At 43.3% G+C, this 21,103-nt stretch overlaps 1 protein-coding gene across 2 annotated transcripts in view; it reads right to left on the minus strand.

Moving 5' to 3' along the window:
- Positions 1–3,577: 3,577 nt before the first annotated feature.
- Positions 3,578–21,103, minus strand: part of Gata6 (GATA binding protein 6) — a 33,067-nt gene continuing 15,541 nt past the window's right edge. For both annotated transcript variants that reach the window (XM_052155579.1, XM_052155580.1), the window contains one exon: positions 3,578–4,887. In XM_052155579.1, coding sequence (XP_052011539.1) covers positions 4,720–4,887 — 168 coding nt within the window. In that variant the 3' untranslated portion in view covers positions 3,578–4,719. The remainder of the gene's footprint in view (positions 4,888–21,103) is intronic.

A 21,103-nucleotide genomic window follows, 5' to 3' on the forward strand; every position in this document is an offset into this window, starting at 1 on the left:
TACTATAACTAGGCTTCACCAATAGCCTCTTATAGGCTCTTTCCATGGTGCCAAGCCTCAACTCCTTTGCATGACCCCTTCAGTCCTGGACCATCAATTGCAACTGAGGTTGCACCTTCACCAATGGCCTTCCATGGCCTCTCACAGTACCAAGCCTCATCTGCTCTTCATGACCCCTTCATGCCTTCAAAAACAGGACCACCTGGGTGACTCTTATATAGTACCAAGTCCAGCCACGGCACAAAATACAATCGTGGCTATCTCTGGAACCCAGCCTCTGTGCTCTCAGAAAACACTTCCAAGATTTCACCTCATTGATGCTGGTCTCTTCTTAATCATCACTAATTTCTTAGCTCCAGCTAACCAGCATCAATAGTCCCACTAACACAAAGGGTTGCTTTAGTGGTTTTGGTGTCTTGTTAATCACAGTTGATTCTTCAGACCCAGCTAACCAAAACCACAGAATCTTCACAATCAAAACATGGTCCTGATAAGAGTCTTTAATCTTCCCTCTGAAATTTCACAGGCCAGGCCTCCATCTTCTGTACTGTCCTTAAAATTATCTTCCAAGCTCCTACAGAACTTTCCTCAGAGCTCTTAACATCTTAATGGCTCTTCTAGCTAAAAGTTCCAAAGTCCTTCCCCAGTTGGCAATCAGTGGCAGAATGCTAGCATGACGTGTGCAGGGCCTCATGCTCACTTTCAGGTACTGTTGATGTATGTTTGTTCTAGCAACTTTACTATTATTTGTTTCCCATTTGAAATAATCACTCTTTTTTTTATTCGATATATTTTTTATTTACATTTCAAATGATTTCCCCTTTTCTGGACCCCCGCTCCCTGAAAGTCCCATCAGCCCCCATCTCTCCCCCTGTTTTCCCACCCAACCCTTCCCACTTCCCTGTTCTGGCTTTGCCCTATACTGCTTCACTGAGTCTTTCCCGAACAAGGGGCCACTCCTCCGTTCTTCTTGTACCTCATTTGATAAAAGAAAGAAAGAAAGAAAGAAAGAAAGAAAGAAAGAAAGAAAGAAAGAAAGAAAGAAAGAAAGAAAGAAAGAAAGAAAGAAAGAAAGAAAGAAAGAAGGAAAGAAAGAAAGAATCAAACTCTGGCTAACATCCCGACTTAGCAAGTTAAAAATACTTACTCCTCTTGTGGAAAACCCAGGTTCCTGCCCAGCACCACAGAGCAGTCCACAACCACCTACAACACCTGCTCCAGGGGATCCGATGCCCTCTTCTAGACTCCTTGGGCATCAAGCACAAACACAGTACATATACATATATGCAGACAAGCCACATACACACACACAAATAATAAACTCCTTAACCTTCTACTCTATAGACAGCCAGTACTGCCAACTGTAATACTTCAGCCCAGAGCAGTTCCATTAGGAATTAAGGTCTGCCCTCTGCCTTCTCAGTCTCCCTGTACCCACTACCTTCTTCTTAAAGGCACAGGGATCCACACAATCCACAGATCTTCACACAGGACAAAATGCAAAGCTGCTGCATCGTCCTGTACTGAGACCTGGCAAAGCCACTGTGACCTGTGTTACCTCCCAGGGGCTAATTTATCTGAGATCTGAACCTGTACCAAATTTCCAAGGCCTGTGGAAAACATTTCCCTTGAGCAAGAAGCTAATTTATTTGCCAGGAGAAGTGAATGGCTGCCTTTGCTTTCCTGACCCTCCCAGAGACACCAGGAAACAACATTAAGGGAAACTGGAGATAGACCCCAGACAGAGGCTTCACTTGTATAAGCCTAAAATCAGACAAGGGTTAACAGGACATCAATTCTGCAACCTGTGGTAATGGACTCAGGGGCTTTGTAAGCTAAGGAGCAACATCAATTTAAATTAATTCCCTACTGAAAAATAATAAACTGGGCTTGATAGTGCACACCTGTACTCCCAGAACTTGGAGATAGAAGTATAAGGGTTAATAGTTTAGAGGCCAGCCTGGGCTACACAGCAAATCCAGAGCCAATATGAAGATTGTAGACCCTGTCTTTCAAAAAAAAAAAAAAAAAGAATGTGTCAGTCAGTCAGACTTTAGGAGATCAAGGTAAATCTGTACAGTTGGAAGTGAGGGACTTCTGCTCTGTGAGTCGCAAGAAAGACAGCATCGTTTTAAAGGCCGGGATGAGTACTACTAATTGTGCTTAAAAAAAAAAAAAAACAAAAAAAAAAAAACTTGCTGCAAAAAGCACTGAAACTTTTCTCTGCCTCTTATCATTTATTCCATGGTTCCTAGAATCCCTTCCACCTTCTAAAGGAAGATATACAACTATTTGACATATCAGGATTGGAGAGGGTTTTATGAGATGCCCCCACCTCCCAAAAGTGATCATTGGGAAGCTTATTAACCAGAACTCCCATCATCTAGAAAAGTAATGAGACCTGTACAAGGAATGAATGGGACTGAACCAGTCAGTGCCCGGGGTGATCGTCAGAGCAGCCCTCATTTATAAAACAGTTGGCCCAAGGTGGACTGAACTTCAGGCATACTCCACCATACCCCTGGGCTGGGTTGGGGGGAGCTCCACACACCTCCCCTTTGTTGGTGGTTTGATTTGGTTTAGGTTTTTTTTGGTTGGTTGATTGTTCTTTTAGTTTTTTCAACACAGGATTCCCTTGTGTGACCCTAGCTGTCCCGGAATTCTGTAGACCAGTCTGGCCTTGCAGAGATCTGCCTGTTCCTGCCTCCTGAGTGCTGGGGTCAAAGGCATGCACACCCAAGAAGTGGGAGCTCTTGCCAACCTTCTTCAAATTCAAGTTACTACCATGTGACAGGCACTGTAGTGGGAATAGAGCATGGATTATCTCACAGCAATCCCAAGAATTCTATGCTGCTTATTTTGCAGATTATGGAAAGTAACAGTTGGATAATCTATCACAGAACAGAGCAGAGACTGGTGGTCTGATTGTATATCTAGCATTCTTAGCCAGTAGTCTAGCCTCTGGGGCAGCTGTGCTCCTGTGAATTTCCCAAATATACACACCAACCCTGAGTACCTACCAGCACTGCCTATAGTTTTCTGCCATAAAATTTCACCTACCACATCAAGAATATCTATAAAAAAATCTGAGAAAAAAGGTTCAAAATGCCAGCCATTCAAAGTTAAACACCACCATTTCCAGTTGTACTAATAATTGCCTAATTTCTTAAAATCCATGCAACAAAGGTTTTTTGGTGGGTGTCAGCCCTGAAGCCCCGGAGGTGCACTATGCAGAAGGAAGTTCCAGACAGGAAAGTGTCCTGTCCTAGAGCCCCAGATTACAGTCATTCACAAAGAAGTCCAGAACTGACTAGGATGTTTTCAAGCTGAGATCTGAAATGGACTGTTCACAATCTCAGACGATGTTGCTCCATAAAGGTCATATTCATTTATAAAAAGTACTTCCAGTTGGCATTTCCATGTGCCAATTCCAAATAATCCAAGGTGTACAATATCCCCCAAAGAACAATTCTTTTAAATAAAGGTCTCGAGGCAGCTTGCAAACACCACGGCACTTGTTTTATGCGACACCTTAGAGTCAAGCACAACAGTGAAACAAGATGAAAAGACCTCGCTGTACAGAACACAAAACAATACCCTTTTTATTTTTTTTAAAACTCTGGTGAAATAGGTTTCCATATGATATCCCATTAAAAAAAATAATAATGTAAACCAACCTGTGGGTTAGTCACGTGGTACAGACTTCAAGAGTGTTTACAGATGCTTAGAATATTTACAAATGCTGTTCTTTAGGTAGTAAAGGCTTGTTTTAATTTCCAGCAATTTTTCCTCAGTAAAAGAAAGGGGGATGTGTTGGGTGTTCTTGTATAAAAATTCATAAATGGAGAAAAGGCAATTTCCTGAGAGAAGATTTGTTCTTGAAATCTTTTTTTCGTTTAAACAATTGGGAATACAGAAGTGGGGGCTGTGGATGTAAGAAGCATATGTCTAAAGTTAACATTTTTTTAAATTATTTTAAGTACCATTAAGTTAAAATGTTTACATTCATTATAAAAATGCTGTTAAATCTTATGCAAATGATTTAACACTGATTGCTGCAACGCAAATTGCACTTAAAAAAATTATTGTGTACATGGAAGAAAAATATCTTGTTTGCTACCCTGTTTACAAATTCCAAGTGACCTCAGATCAGCCACGTTACAATGAACGTTGAGATAAGTCAGTCAGTGTCACAATGCAATCTTGCAAACTAAAATTCTTGTCGAGGCCCCAGGAATGCACTCAGCCTCCAGGATGGACCAAATGGTTTCCAATGCTCCTCTCCATGAATGCTTGTGAAATGTGCACTTAGATCAGGGATGAAAGAATTCTGGGATAACCAAGGTTGATCACAAGAAGCACATAATTTGGAGCAATACACATAAACATTTTGTTTTTAATCTCTCAACCTTCCTTTGCAGACAAGGCCCCAGTCATTGTCACAGTTTCTCCCACTGGTGTGGGGCAGAGCCAGAGGCAGGCTGGCTGGAAGCAGCAGGTCACATGCCCACAGCTGTCCCTTCCTGCAAAAGCCCATCTCTTCTTATTTCAGTAAGCTTCTTGGGAAATATATCTCTTTCAAAACAAAGGCACAGAAATCACGCATAGAAGGAATGTTATGTCTGCATTTTTGCTGCCATCTGGACTGCTGGACAAAATCAGACACAAGTGGTATGTATGAGGCCTTCAGAGGCCTCCTTGCCTCTTGGTAGCACCAGCTCAGGCCAGGGCCAGAGCACACCAAGAATCCTGTCTCACTGAGGATGTGACTTCGGCAGGGGAGGAAAGACTGACACCTATGTAGAGGCCATCTTGACCTGTATACTTGAGGTCACTGTTCTCAGGGTTGGTACTTTCTCCCACTGCAGACATCACTGGTGCACCTACCTGGTAAAAGAAGAGAAGGAGAAATGGTTATACATCATGTTGTTAGCTTGTCCAATCCTCCTGTCACAACACCAGGGAACAAATGACATAGTCAGCATAACTAAAGCGAGCCTCACTCTTCCTTGCCCAAATCAAGGGGCACACACTGTGCTGACCACTGTCAGTCAGTGCCATCCACCTGGTCCTGGCAACATTCTTAGAACAGTGCTGTTACCTTCAGAACCCAATGACCACCCAGCACGAAGCAGAGGTAGACAGGAAGGGGTTTTGAAGGACGGAGTCCAATTTGTCAGACTTAAGAGTGGAGAAAAAACCCAACCATGCCAGCAAGGTACACACTGCAAATGCTTTAAGACCAAACCCAAATAACTGGAATCTGCTTAGAGTTTAAAGGACCAGTCACACTTGCAAGGCTTCCTCAAAACTTCAGCCACAGCTGTTCACTCTCTAGTCACACCATTTTCCTCGCAAGACTCAGGCACCCTAAGTTCTCCGCAGCCTCCGGGGCTCCATTCCATACCGGTATTTGTTTGAAACAGGTTATGATTCCTTAAAATGTTTCAAATCAGCATTTTTTGGAAACATCACCCTGTTAAATTCTTCAAACAGCCATTTTGATGCGTTGGCCATTATTCTGAAGAGCCCAGAGCACCAGATACAGCTATGTTGAATGGGGTGTGCTCGGGCTCTGTGTGCCCTGAACAGTGTGCAGCCCTGAACAAAGGAGTCACACCGGCTCCTCCTCAAGCAGGACCTGTGTTCATCTCCATCCCTCACACTCCTGCACAAAGCTGGAAAGCAGTGCCCCAGGAGAAGCCCAGGTGGCTTCTCCAATCATGTGACTTGCTCCCTCCTCACACAAGCTTTCCAACAGACTAAACCCAACTATCCACTGGTCCCCCATCTTTCTCTTTCCCAACAACAACAACAACAACAACAACAACAACAACAACAAATCAGATTGACAAAAAACCCAGGAAGATTTTGGCCTGATAGCAGAGGTCTGGATCCCTGAGGACTCAGAAACTAAGGCAGGGGGATGTGAGTCCAAGACCTGAAGGCAGGCATGGGAGTGAATGCCTGTACCCCAGCACCCAGAAGGCAGAGGAAGGAAGGTGACTGTGTATCCAAGGCCAAGTCTGAGCAACACAGTATGTCCTAGGCCAGCCCAGATCACAAAATAAGACCATGGAGAGAATGGGGAGACAGACAGATGCAGTTCGTGCAAGGCCAATCTTAACAATACCCAAACTCAAAAGTAAATATGAAAAAGAAAAGGATGCAAAAGAGGAAGAAGGAAGGAAATCTCTAAACTCAAATTTTAATGTAACTATTACAAGCATAAAGGCCCAAAATGACAGCATTATATGAATCAGGAGAAATAGGAGGAGGGAAACAAACTTCACAAAGCTGTTGAGAGATCAAGTTCTTTGTTTTGTGTTGTTTGTTTTTTGTTTGTTTGGTTGTTTGGTTGGTTTGGTTTCTTTCTGTTTTGTTACTGTTGTCATTTGAGGCAGGGTTTCTTAGTGTAGCCCTGGCTGTCCTAGAACTCTCTATAGACTAGGCTGGCCTTAAACTCAGATATCCACCTGCCTCTGCCTCCTGAGTGCAGCCACCATGCCCAGCTCCAGATGTTTAAAATTGTGTACAGATTCTTGTGAAGTTACTGAAATAACTGCAGTAATCCTGTCAAGCTGGCTGCTGCAGACAGTGTGACACTCAGAGCTCTGACAAATGACTTTAGATCTTGATTCCAAAAACTCCATTATAAGCACATAAGTCTGAGTGACACAAAAACAGTAGCTTCTGTAGAGTGATTTCTGTCACACCCAACTTCTCGCCAACCCACTCATTCCAGAAACAGCCTGGTCTCTGGCTGTGTCTGATTTCTCTGAAACAAGGTGCTACTTCTGAGAAATTCAGAGAGTACTTGGATTGCCCAGTCAGCAGGGACAGCAGAGAGCTAGCCCAGTGCACCAGGGCACTCCACCACGGTCATTAACAAAGCTCCTGCTGGGGTTTGTTGGGAGTTCCAGGAGAGAAGGCTAGCCCGAAGCAGTTTAGCTCACTGTCCAGCTCACAGTTTAAGACAATTGGCAGGCAGGAAGTCTCAAAGGCCAAAGGCTTCTGGGTTACGATCTAAATCAGCTTGCTTGGTGTAGACAGGTTGAATTCCAAAGTTCTGGGTGGGTCATCTCAGGTGCACTCCAGTTTGCACACAGGTCACCTGGCTTAGGCTGACTCAGCATGTCTGTAGTCATGTCTAAATGGTGCCCTGCTATGTGAGCATTCTAAAGGGGCAGCCACACGGCAGCTGGTCACTGTGACTCCAATTCCAGTGGATCTGACACCCTCATGCACACAACACATGCAGGCAAACACCAATGCACAGAAAATAAAAATAAATAAACAAAAATATCTCTCAAAAATTACAAAAGAAAAGAAACCAGGTGGTGACGGCGGAATACACCTTTAGTCCCAGCACTTGGGAGAGAGAGGAAGTTGGATCAAGACAATTGTTGTTCAAGACAATTGTGGTCTACAGAGAGTTCCAGGACAGCCAGGGCTACACAGAGAAACCCAGTCTAAAAATAAAATAAAATAAAATAAAATAAAATAAAATAAAATAAAATAAAATAAAATAAAATAAAATAAAATGTATATCTAAATGCACCTATGCTGGAACATCATTGTTAACTATCATGTTTATATATAAAGTCTCTACAGTAAGACCTAGACCATATGTAAAGATTATACACATAGAAAGTACTGTTATTAAGTTAACATTGTTAAAGTGCTCTCCCCTGTTTATCCTCTCCCCAGTTCTATCGGCAGCCCAGGACAGCAATCATTGTCCAGGAACCAAAGCAGTGTAAGTGAAAGCCAAGGGTAAGTCTATGATTTGTTTGTCTGTCAGTCTGAGTCAGGGTTGGCCTGTAATTTACTATTTAGATTATGTTGACCTCAAACTTACAGAGATCTGCCTGGCTCTGCCTCCAGAAGGCTATGCATTTTAATTTTAGTGACAGCTCTTCATAAAGAGAAAGGCAAGACACTCAACAACCATTTCAAATGACCCTTGGTTCCTGTCTGTTTTGAAATGCTTTAAAAGAACATTTTTGATCTGTGCACAACACTCTAGAGGCTGAGCCTTGGAGGAGTGGCATGAGTTGGAAGCCAGCTTGGGTTACTCAGAGACAGAGACAGATTTTAATTCAAGCACACCAGAGTTCTGTCCCAAGAACCCAAGCATAGTGGTTTGAATAGGTATGGCCCCATAGACTCATGTGTTTGAATGTTTAGCCTATAGGAAGTGGCACTATTAGGTGTGGCCTTGATGGGAGAAGTGTGGGGGTGGGCTTTGATTGAGGACTCATGCTCAAGCTACACCCAGCAAAGCACACAATCACTTCTGCTGCCTTCAAATCAAGATGTAGAACTCTCAGCTCCTCCGGCACCATGCCTGCCTGGATGCTGCCATGCTTCCTGCCGTGATGATAATGGACTAAACATCTGAAACTATAAGCCAGCCCCAATTAAATGTTTTCCTTTGTAAGAATTGCCTTAGTCATGGTTTCTTCCCAGCAATAAAATCTTAACTAAGACACCAAGTAAAAACTGAGTGGGCTGCCTGTAACTCAAGATCTAGGAAGATGGAAGCAAAGGAAGGCTCAGGCCTTCCCACACACTTTAGTATTGTCCTTATACCTGAAAAACAATTCCAAGTTTCTGAGAAATAACTCTTCTGTATGTATGAATATGAGGCTATATAGGAAGCTCAGAGTCTTACAGAGGGCCAACAAACCCCAAAAGGCAAATGTGCACCTGAACACCAGCTCTTAAAGCAACAGCTGAGTATCTCAGGAAACACAAGAGAATTTTGTGCCAAGACTTCATAACTTTTTAATGTGTGTGTGTGTGAGAGAGAGAGAGAGAGAGAGAGAGAGAGAGAGAGAGAGAGAGAGAGATTGGTGGATGAGAATGGGGTGTGTATGTGCCACAGCATGTATATGGGCAGACAACAACTTCATGGGATCAGTCTTTCTCTCCCTCTTTCCAACTCTACATGCCTTCTAGGATTGAACTCAGGACGCCAGGCTTGTAATACAAGCACCTTTTGCCACTGAGATATATAAGAACATGGTATTTAAACATGAACTACAACACAAGAAGCCTGGAGCCTGCAGATGTATATCTGCAGTGGTATATACTTGGTGTAATATTAAGACTCTGGGTTTTCTCTCTCACCACAGAAGGAAACTAAAATTTAAAGTCTTTAGAACACTACAAAAGGCTGGTGTCAAGTAAACACACTGGTCCTTTATCTGTGGCCCATGAGGCTATATTTTGGTTTTGACAAAAGGCAATTAAAAGTATCCAAGGCCACTGAGAAGCTTATGCCCTACTGAACTCAGTAATTCCACTTCTGGAAATATATTATAAGAAAATAATACAAAAGAAAGGAAAGGTGGTACAAAGGAAGCCATCCATTACTGGACACCTTAAAATAGTTGAAACCATGGGAACAATCCAATATGGAATGGTCTGGAAACCTGGGTCATCCGCTCCATGAACTGTTATGCAATTATTAAAAATAATAAGATCGTGTAGCAAGATGGGAAAAATCCTGTCTTACAGTGCTAAGTGAAAACCAGCAGGGCATGGATTCCATGTCCTGGGCATAAGCCTGAGTGTCAGGAGTAGGGACATCTGAGAGAACTGGGCACCCTTGCCAGTTATTTCTCTGAGCATTCTCCTTTGAATATTCTAGTGGAACAGGGAGCAATCAAGTCTGCTGGCTTCACAAATCAGAGGTATAAGTTAAAGGCTCAGGTGATTGAATGGGACCACGAGGTTGATGAAATGAGGGAGAAGAAGTGGGTGGCGCTAACAAGGAGGGACCAGAGGGGACCCCAGTACATCCTTTAAACCATCTCTGTGCTGCCCAGCATAAACCCAAGCTTGGTACCCAAGCCTTGGAGAAACACACGACTGCTCTAGTTACAGAGCACTGTGTCTTGCTTAGAGTGACTCTCACAGCTGTTTTTAATTGCAGAGTCACTAACTCTCCCAAAGAAGTCTAGCTCATCACTGGTTTTCATCTTAAATCCCTTTCTCCCAGAGGTTTTATTCATGGATCATCTGAGGAGAAAAATATCAGAAAGCATTCATAATCTTGAAACCAGTGTGTACATACACATTCACCAAGCATGGAACATTCTGGAAACAGAGGCAGAAGGAAGAGAACAGCATGGACTGTATAGTAAGACCCAGTCCCCCTCCTCTCCTCCTCCCTCTCGTACGCACACGCACACACGCAGGCATAGTATCTCATACCTTATAAGTATCTCAGTACCCAGGAAGTTGAAGGACAGACAGATCAGCCTGGGCTTGTCTTAAAGGATTTTTAAAAGGGGTGGGAGATAGGGGAGAAAAAAATAACTGGGTACAATGGTGAACATCTGTAGTCCCAGCACTGCAGTAGCAGGAGGGCAGGAGTTCAAGGCCATTCTTCTCCTCACCTGCATACTGGACTGGAGGCCAGCCTGGAGGGTGATGAGACACTGTCTCACCAAAAAAAAAAAAAAAAAAAAGAATAGAAAAGAAAAAAATCCAAAACAAAAAAGCAACAACAATAATAAAAATGATCTGGTAAGAATTTTAGTTGTGGCGCAGCCTTTAATCCCAGCTTTTAAGAGGGGAGTGGATCTCTGAGTTAGAGACACCAGCCTGATCTATTTCCTTAGTTACAGGCCAGCCAGGGCTACATACTGAGGCCCTACAAACAAATCAAAGAATTTCCATGAGTTAACATTTTCCCACATCTAATTAAGTCCTTCAAAGGACTTTATCAAATGGTGGGCCTCTCAACATAGCCAAAGGCTCTTCTAGAACCAAAACAATTGTTCCTGGGGGAAAGCAGAGAAGAGCACTTAGGGATGCGGAGAGAGCAGAACCATCCTTCCTCCCTTCCCCAGGCAGACAGGCGGTTCAAGCCGGGCAGAAATCCCCTCTCTCTCCCAGATCAAAGTGCATGGAGGGCGGAGTAGAAATCTGTTCTGTGTTTCCATTCACAGCTTATCTGCCCTCCACCCTCCCACAGACAACTGAAAATGGAGGCACTTCCTGTTGAAAGAATGTGTTATCAGCACCAGACTCAGCCTAGGCTTAGCACAGCATGCACGCCAGGGTAGGAGGGAGACAGCAGCACAACCAGGCCAGGCGGGAAAATGCCCCTGGAAAGGAAGAGGTGATTCCAGGAACAGCTCAGGCTGCAACACATGGGAATGGTGGGGAAAGCCTGTTTGTCCGTGAGGCATGAGCGGGTCATCTCACATCACCCAGCTGCTTCTCTTGAGAATAAGCCATCCCTGTCCGCGAAGGCCCTGAATGGCAAAGTTATTAAAGGATTCAGATTTGATACATTTGAGCAGTCAAATGCTCAGAACAGTGCCTAGCACCAGCTGGCTCTCCGCAGTAATCTCTTTCATGCCCTGGCCTTCACATCTTCCAGGGATGGAAAACTGGGGAGAGCCCCCATAGGAATAGAATGTCCCAACCCAGCAGAGAAGAAACACAAAGACAGCTCTGTGGGTGAAAACATGCACTGAGCAAGCGTCTTCAATTTCCAAACCCAGGGGAAAGGGAAAAACAACTCATGAAAAGTTATCCTTCACCGGATGTGGGAGGTCTGCACATGTGCTTATACACACAACACATGCACATACGCGCGCGCGCGCGCGCGCACGCACACACACACACACACCACTATTCTAATTTTGAAAAGAAGAGAATACTGCCAGACATGGTGACACATGCCTTTGGGGAGGCAGAGACAGGAGGATCTCTGAGTTCCCAGGCCAACCTGATCTATTAATAAGACCCCATCTCAAAACGAAAAACAAATAAAACAGCAAGAAAACAGATAAACAGTTTCCCAGCTTATGAAATTATGTGTGCACATGTAGAAACACGCACATTTGAAATGGGGCTATGCTATGAGCCCAGGACAGCCTGGATCTCATTCACCATCCTCCTGCCCCCCTCACAGGTGCTGGTATTACAGATACATGCTACCATATATAGCATAAATAGCATAAATTTTAATTTTGTAAGAAAACTCAGTTGAAGCTATTGAGGAGGTATAGCTATGTTGGTAGAACACTTGCCAGGCTTCCCTGCACGAAACACCTGGGTTCAGTCCCGGGCACCATACACACCAGGCATGGTGGTGCTGCTGTAAGGACTGGGGAACCCAGAAGGATCAGTTCAATGCCACCTCAGCTGTACACCAAGCAGCAGCTAGCATGGGTGGGCTTCAGAGGTCTTATATCAAGGAAACAGCACGAAATCTACTAGAGTATCTGCAATTCTTCTACAGCTCCTCTCTGCAGGAAGGAACTGCTGTCTGTGCCCAGGTAAATTATAGGGCGAGTGCTCGCACTCTGGGATGGGGCTCTGAGCTTCAAGACTCTGATCTGCCTCCCCATGCAGGAGTGAGTCTGAGCTCATGAATCCTGTGTGAGGGGAGTCAGGCATTCCTCTGCAAGGCTGTGCTTTTGTAGCCTCTAGGCTAAACTCCAGTGGGATCTCTCCAGCTCCCTTCCACAAGAAAGAGAAGGACAAAAACTTAGGCAAAAATCCTGGAAAAGGTAAAGTGCTTGCATGGAAAGCTGTATGTCCACTAAAAAAGGCTTATTTTGATCCAGATGGAGGCAGAATAGGATAAAACTCAGGCTCAGTAACTTTCAAAGGCAACATGTGGAAGGTGCCAGAACACACAGTCCATGAGGACATGAGGACTGTCCTCAAGGCAGGGCTCTCCACAACAGCATGCACTCCTTCACTAAAAAGTGGCTAGTCCCGAAACTGCCTAACTCAGGGTTGGTTCCGATTCCTTCATGGAATTTCAGTGCTTGCCCAGAGAGTGAATGATTCACTAGCCACAACCCACCCTGGACAAAGAAGCAAGTTGTCTTGCACCTGTGCTCCCAGGAGAGCATCAGGTAGGGAAGGCAGACAGCCCAAGGCTATGCTGGTTGGTGAAGATAAACTGCCAGGGTCTGAGGATAACTCAAAGTCAATCGGAAACATTCTGAAGAAAAGGTTTGTGAAACTGAAATGGATTATCCTATTTAGTAGTCAGATGAAGCTGCATAGGACCCTGAGGCAAAGCCTTTAAACACCATGCATCACCATTTTCAAGTGCTTCTCAGGAGACCGGGTGAGGATACTAAACCCTGAGCTTCAGTGGAAAAACACAACCAAGGTCAGAACAGACAGTCAGCCATGCAGAGGGAGCTAAGGAAATACAGACTATAAAAATGCTATCGGAGGGGGGAAGCTTGAAATGTCTACTTCATATAACACGGGAACTCCTTTACATTTCCCTTTTAGAAAGCAAAGATTTATTTCCACTCTCTTGGGGGGTGGGGGTGGGCGAGTGCTATTCAAGCTTCTATTTTAAGTGGTGGCTGTTCTTAAGCTTCAAAGCAGTCTGTGGGCATCTCCCATTTACGCTATACAATACTCCAAGGACCAGATGGGAGGAATTATTCTTCCCTGTAGGAGGACAAGTCTTGCCAGCTCCCTATAGTCACAGGGAACTTTGGCTAGCTCTTGGCTGCCTGAAATCTGTTTCCTCCTGGCTGCTAATCTGTGAGCCCTGGAGTAAACTTCAGATCATATTCATGCTTCCTTACAAACCAAGCACCAAGCACTATAATTTAATGACAATGTCAAACATAAAGTTTGATACAATGAAAATGATATAATAAAAATGGCTTGTAACACTGGCGAAAATTCATGTAACTCTGGTGAAAGCCGACCGTGCCAATATACCAGAGAAGCAAGCCGCAGGCCCCTGGAGTTGGTCCCCTTGAAACACAAAATACTGTCTTGGAATTCTGTTTATCATATGACATGGGTGTGGTGGCAGATTCCAGCCAACACGCTAGGGAGGTGGAAACAGGAAAAATCAGGAATTCCCTGCTGGCCTCAGCTACAAAGCAAATCCAAGGCCAGCCTGGGCTATTTGAGATTCTGTAGTAAACAGACACACAAATTGAATACTAGGCTGTCCTGAAGCTGGATATGACTTTAGCTGGATTATGAGCCGTTAAGTCTGAGGATACCTGTCTTTGAAAGTATTGGTATATAGAGAAAGTTAGCAGGTAGCCCTAAGCATGAGCAAGACTGTCAGACTGAATTTAATTCGGACCCATTAAGTCTTCATTTTGCTGGTAACCCTTTTGGCAGACACCCATGAAATACATAATAAATTACTTTGATTCCAGTAAGGGAATTCATTTTCTTCAAAGACTCATTTAGCAATAACATTTCAGATCATCCTAAGCCAGCTTTCTTGTCTGTAGCTTTGTTTTCCCGTAACATTATTTCATGTTTTGTGACAATTTTGTATGTTTTTTAGAGGTGGGGATTTAAAAAAAAAAACAGGTAAAAAAATCTTTAATTTGGGGCTAGGAGATAGTATATTTTCTTAGTACCTTGCCATAATACAGAGAGAGAGAGAGACAGAGAGAAAGAGAGACAGAGAGAAAGAGAGACAGAGAGAGAGTTAGAAAATGAAAGTATTCAAAATCCTTATTATTTAAACATTCTCTGCTAGGGTGACTTTCTGAGAAGGCTAGATAGTGTTCAGATAGAATTACAAGCTATTAGAAAGGCTGTGAACAAAGAGAGAGAGGGTGACTGGTACATAGGGAATGTGAAGACAAAATGCCAACAAAATATTTATGATCATCGTTTGCAGCATGTGGCAAGTGGGATATTAATAACTGAGTTGATTGGCCAACTCCCCAAGGGGGAGGGGTAACAGCTCTGACTTAGCTGCTAGGAGATGTTGGTTCCAGTCCCCGATTCAACACCAGCATGTTCTGTGACCTTAGGGAGTCACTCAGTGTCCTGGTTTATAAATGAGGGAATAACGGTGCCTAACCCCAGTGCTCAGACCACTGTGAGAGATTAACAGTTTTTAACTCTTTTTTCATTCTTTAGACATGAGTGCTTGGGAATATAAGCGCTGAGACTAAAAAATAGGCCTAGCCTCCTGGCAAGTGTCTGCTTAGTCATTTCATAAAATTGAGAGTTGGTGAGGTACTTGGTGGGAAAAGGCACGTGCTACCAAGCCTGATGACCTGAGTGCAAGCCACAGGATCTTCATGGTGGGAAGAAAGAGAGAATGGACCTTACAGGATGTCCTCAGACCTCCATACACAAGCCGTGGTCACATGTACATGCTTGCGGACACTAGGTCATAAAAACCCGAAGTAGTGATTATTATAAATAACAACTTACTGTTTAATAACACTATTAAGTTTATTCTTACAAATAACATGATAATTTCTGCCTAATATCTCCCTGTCATACACTTAGTACCATAATACATTTTATTTTCTATATTGATTTAATTTAGATTATTATGAGGATGTGTAAAACCTATGTGCTAGAGATGGCTCAGCTTAGAGTCTGATGACTACATCATTAGGATCAAGGGTGCAACCCCTGAAACCACATTATAATGTTCCCTAACACCTGCAACTCTAAGCCCAGAACCCCCACAGATGCTTGTGCTGGTTCCTGCACACCTGTACATGTAATAAAAATTTTAAATAGGGCTAGAGAGATGGCTTGATGGTTAAAAGCACATACTGACTGCTCTTAAAGAACCAAAGTTGGTTCCCAGATCTAGATTGGGCTACTACTCAAAAAATGTTTGACTTCTGGTCCAAAGGAAATAATGCTTTCTCCTGGTTTCCATGAATATCTGAACTCACATGTATAAACCCACACATACCTGGCACAGACATACACACATACACCTAAGGCCAAGCACATATTCTTAATTTCAGGGGAGGCAGAGGCAGACAGTTCTCTGTGAGTTTGAGACCCTATTGGTCCACATAGCAAGTTTCCAGTCACACAGATCTACCTAGGCCAGATGCATGGTCACTATTTTCCCACCTATTTTAGTGGTAAGATATTTGTTTCTTAAATTACTAAGACCAGTCAAATGTAACAAAATATTATTTCTTTTGTCTAAAGAAATCAGTGTTGTATGCTGTAGTAGTAACAGTGATTGCCCAAGCCAGACCTGGTCCCAATTTCAATCCTTGACTATTAAACTTGCCACATGATGTTGGACCTCTTCCTCATCTTTGTGTTCCACCCAGATGGATGATTAAAAGTACCTATCACATAAAAGATGCTTTGTGGAAATTAAAGCCTCACCCCTGTGCCCACTAACTTACAAGTGAGAAAGTAGATGACAACAAGGCTGGGCTGTAGAGATAGACAGCTTAGTAATTAAGAGTATTTGTTGCTTTTGCAGAAGACTTTTGTTTTAGTCCCACACACAGGGTTGTTCACAAGCAGTCAGTTCTGAGGGTTGGATGCTCTCTGGGTACCAGGTATACATGTGGTAAACAGACATACATATAGGCAAAACATTCACATATATAAAAAAGCAAAAAACAAATTGCTTCCCAATAAAAACAGCAGGAGTCCAAGCTGGGGAAAGTGGTTCAAGCCTGAAATCCCAGTACTCAGGAGGCTAAGGCAGGAAAATTCATGTGATTTTCAGACCAGCACTTACATACATGCATGCATACATATATACATGCATACATACATACACATACATGCAAGCAAAATTCTTTTAAATATAAAATAAAACAATTCTTTTTTTTAGGGGTTTAGTTTTCAGGTGCTCTGTGAGGTACACGCAGAACACTCAAGTGGTGATGATGGTATGTTTTCCCAGCTATAAGGGTAGAGGTAGGGCACGGAATCAGGAGAATCATCTGCACCCAGTCAGGCCAGCTTGACCCTCATAGGAAAACCCCACGAGACAGACAGACAGAAGACAAGCTAGAGAAATGGCTCAGTGGCTATGGAGTGCTTCCTGCTTTTTGACCATCAAGTTTAACTCCCAGCTCCCAGCACCCACAATTGGCTCAGAACCACCTGTAGCTCTGGAGGATCTGAGACCCTCTTCAGGCCTCCATCAGCACACACATGTATGTACCATGTATGTATGTAGCCGAGCATGCTCTAGGCCCTGAGTATGGTTTCCAACACCACAGGGGACGAGAGGGTGGGAAGGTGGTAACTTTCTGCACCAGGACCAGCATAACATCTTGGTAAACCCAAACTGATTCCAACACAGTAGAGAAAAAAAAATCTTCTAATAAAAAATTTTACACTAGTAACCCAAGCATTCAGGAGATGGGTAGATCTCTAAGGCCAGCCTAGTCTACAGAGTGAGTTGCAGGACAGCCAGGACTATACAGAAAAAACATGTCTCAAAAACCAAACAAAGCAAAAACAAAATAAACAAAAGAACTTGGGTGAGAGGAAAAGCATGAGCTAAGGAACAGAAGCAATGCTTTCTAATTTCACCAAATGTCTATACGGGCTGCAAATGTCTACACAGAATCCTAGTACCTGTGGAGGGTGGGGGACAAAGACAGACAGGAGGATCAGAAGTTCAAGGCCAGTCTCAGATAAGTTTGAGTCCAGACACCTACGTAAGACCATGTCACAAAAAATTCAAACAACATCTAGGACTGGAAAGATGGTCCAGTGGTTAAAACCACTTGCTGCCCTTATAGAGAACTGGGGGTTCAATTCTCGGCACCTACGTGGCAGCTCACGGCCATCACAACCCCTGGCTGCAGGTCAGGGTACCCAATGTCTGATTTCTGCAAACACCAGGCACATACACAAATGTAGGCAAAATACTCATGCACAAAAAATAAACAAATCTTTTTTTAAATGTCTATGAAGAGAACTTCAAACGGTTATTTAACCTACCCACTTTACACACTTTCTTCTGAGAGGTTCACCAAGCTTATTTTGGTCTGTCCTAGAAAGTGTCTGCCCCTAGGTCACTGCTGCTGAGGACAAGCACTTAAGGGTGTATGTTAGTTAACTCCTTCAAATAGCCACCAAGCTCAGGGGTGCCTGAAGCAAGGACAGGGCAGTGTCTACAGTGTCCTACAGAGAGACAGACACAATACCCAACACCTATTAAAATTCTGAAACAGACCCAAGCAGGATGGAGACCATCAAGACCCAAAAACACTATCCAATAGGGATTCGCACTCTTCTGCCTCTTTGTGTGTCATCAAGGGACACAAGTAAGGAAACCTGCTTCCTGACACAGCAGAACTCCTGTTTCTGTTAGGAGGTACAGCAGGGCCGCCTCCTGCCCTTCCCACCCTTAAGCCTCAGGCTGAGAAACCACCATGGAAGGCTGTGAGTTCAGTGCATATTGATGAGTCCAGGAGCACCCTGGCACTATTTAAATTATCAAAATATTCCCAATCAAAGATATGGTAATTATTGGAGTCCAACAGATAGAGAGAAAGCACACCTGTCATGGAAGCCAGGGTTAGCTAAAGTTCATTATTTACAAATGAACATAGTTTGGGCTTTACTTATTGCTGACTTGACAGGGCTTTGAAATATTTTTTTTTAACTTGGAGCTTCTTTAAAAAAAACACAATTTCTTTTTAATTCTTAATTATGCTATTAATTGGGGTACTTGCATGTGAATGACAATTTATTGGTGTGGGAGTCAGGACAGCTTGGGGGTATTTTCTCTTACTTCCACCAGTGTGCCCTGGAATTGAATTCAAATCTATCAGAGTAGACTATGGTCACCTTTACTAAAAACCCAATCTCACCAGCTCTCGATCCCCATTTTTCTCTCCAAACAGCCATTGAGGGAGAAATACATAAACAAAATACAGTATGCAAAAATCTCAGATGACTAACTTTTTTGAGAAAAAGAATCATCATAGGCAACTACTTAGGCAAAGAGGAACATGCCTGTAATCCTAGCACAGGCCAGTAACTCCCAGGGTAGGAAAATTAGGAGTTTGGAGTCACCATTGGCTACATAGGCTGAGTTACATGAGACTTAAATGACTAGGGGCTGAAGAGATGGCTAGGGCACTGTCTGCTGTTCCAGAGGACCTGAGATTTCTGGCACCCTCATGGTGAACCACAGTATAACTGCACTTCCAAAGGATCCAACTGCACTTCTGCTCTTCCTGACTCCCAGGCCTCCTTGGACACCATGCACACACATGCACAGCAGGCACACTCACACACTCACACTCACACACACACACACACACACACACACACACACACAGACAGAGGCAAAACACCCATTCCATACACATAAAACAAAATATTTTTAAAACTAGCTGTTACCGAGTTGCTTCAGGGTTCTTCTGCTCCCGTAGGTTCTTTCCAGCTGCGGCCAGAGCTGAAAGCCCTCTGCTCTCTGCTGCTCTGCTTACCATGGCACTTCCAAATCTGAGCAGCAGAGAAAGACCTTCGTGTCTTCGTGCTAGCCACTCTACCAGAAGCACCTCCATATTAGGAACAGTTCCAGGTGGGAGACCTTGTTTTCCTCCCCTGTAAAAGGTGTCTCCTATACACCTGCATTTCTCAACACCCAGCAAAGCAGAAGACTAGATATTTACCAATGCCACAGTGCAGTGTTGCATGTTTAATGATGACTGATATTATAGCTTCAGTGTAACCTCAAGCTTTTTAAGTAATTACTGATACTATTTTTAGGCAGGCAAAATACATTCATCGATTCTTTATGCTCACATATTAATTCTCTGTACATAGCCCAAGCTGGCCTCAACCTGGACTCTCCTGCCTCAATTTTTGAAGTTCTGAGATTACAGGTATGAGCTACCACTCTAAGCAGGTGAGTGTTTCAAGTGGATGTATATTAAGTATCTAACAATGACTGAAATTGTACATGTTAACCTTTTACTCCTAAATAACAATAACAAAAGTTTATATCTTGCTCAACACCTGGAATTAAAAAAAAAAGTCTGCGTTTTTTGTTGTTGTTGTTGTTGATGTTTTTGTTTTGTTTTGATTGGTTGGTTGGTTGGTTGGTTGGTGAGGTTTCCTAATGAAGGATTTCTCTGTGTAGCCCTGGCTGTCCTGGAACTAGCTCTGTAGATCAGGCTGGCCTCAAACTCACAGAGATCCACCTGCCTCTGCAGATGTGTGCTCCCCCATGCCCAGACCCCCCCAAAAAAAATTTTTTTAAAGGCGCGGTCTCAGTCTGTAGCCCCAGCAGACCTGGAGCTCTCTGTGCTGCATGGCCTTGAACTCAGAGATCAGCTGTAATGCTAAGATTAAAAACCAGTACCACCACATCCAGCAGAATTTAGTATTTTATACGCCATGTAGAATGAACACCAAGTTCTATTGTCAATTAGGTCAATTAAGTGTTTTTCAATAAAAAATTTAGCCATAGTAAGACAGACTGTTGCTGGCACATTTGGTAGTAAGGCCATGCATCAACATGTTTTCTTCTCATCGATGCCAGGCTGCATGGTAGGGAGCCTCCCCAACACCAGGTAGGAAAATACTCCTTTTCTCCCTTCAGTCTGTGAACCCCACACCAGCATAGCTTCCCACAAGGAGAAATTGAGTCACAAGTGACCAGGTTCTGCATGGATGACTCACCAGAAGTCTTCCTTATTTTCCCAGACAAAAGACTCATTAAAGCACAGGTCAAAGCTGGTACTTAAGGCTAGGTCAGAAAATCATAGCCAGCACCATGGAGTGTTAGAGCAGATGCAATGCTCCAGGCTCTATGCCTGTAAGGAAGAATGATCTGGTCTAGCCAGGAAAGGTGGCGCTCAGGAGGCTTGCCTAGGGTACACACAGAAATCACGGCTAACCTAGCAACTTAGTAAAAGGTGAAAATTTAACTTCATGTTAAAGGCCAGCCACACACGGTGAACATCTTTAATCCTAGCACTTGGGAGGCAGAAGCAGATAGATCTCTTTTAGTTCAAGGCCAGCCTAGTCTACACAGGGAGTTCAGGAGAGCCAGGGCTACAGTGAGGCCCTGCCTCAATATATAAATATATAATATATATAAAATATACAAATAAACAAATATACATATATATACATATATATATGTGTGTATATATATATGTATATATATATATATGTGTATATATATATATATATATATATAATCATATTTTAAAAGGGTTGGGAATATGCTCAATGTATAACACTTGCCTAGTATCTACAAGGACCTGGACTCAACCACTTGTACTGCAAAATAAGAAAAAAAAATGTAAAGGCTGGGCAGTAGGATGGCCCACTGGAAAACTACTTGTTACAGAAGCCTGAC

This window comes from Apodemus sylvaticus, chromosome 13, assembly GCF_947179515.1.
Source record: "Apodemus sylvaticus chromosome 13, mApoSyl1.1, whole genome shotgun sequence".
Taxonomy (NCBI): domain Eukaryota; kingdom Metazoa; phylum Chordata; class Mammalia; order Rodentia; family Muridae; genus Apodemus; species Apodemus sylvaticus.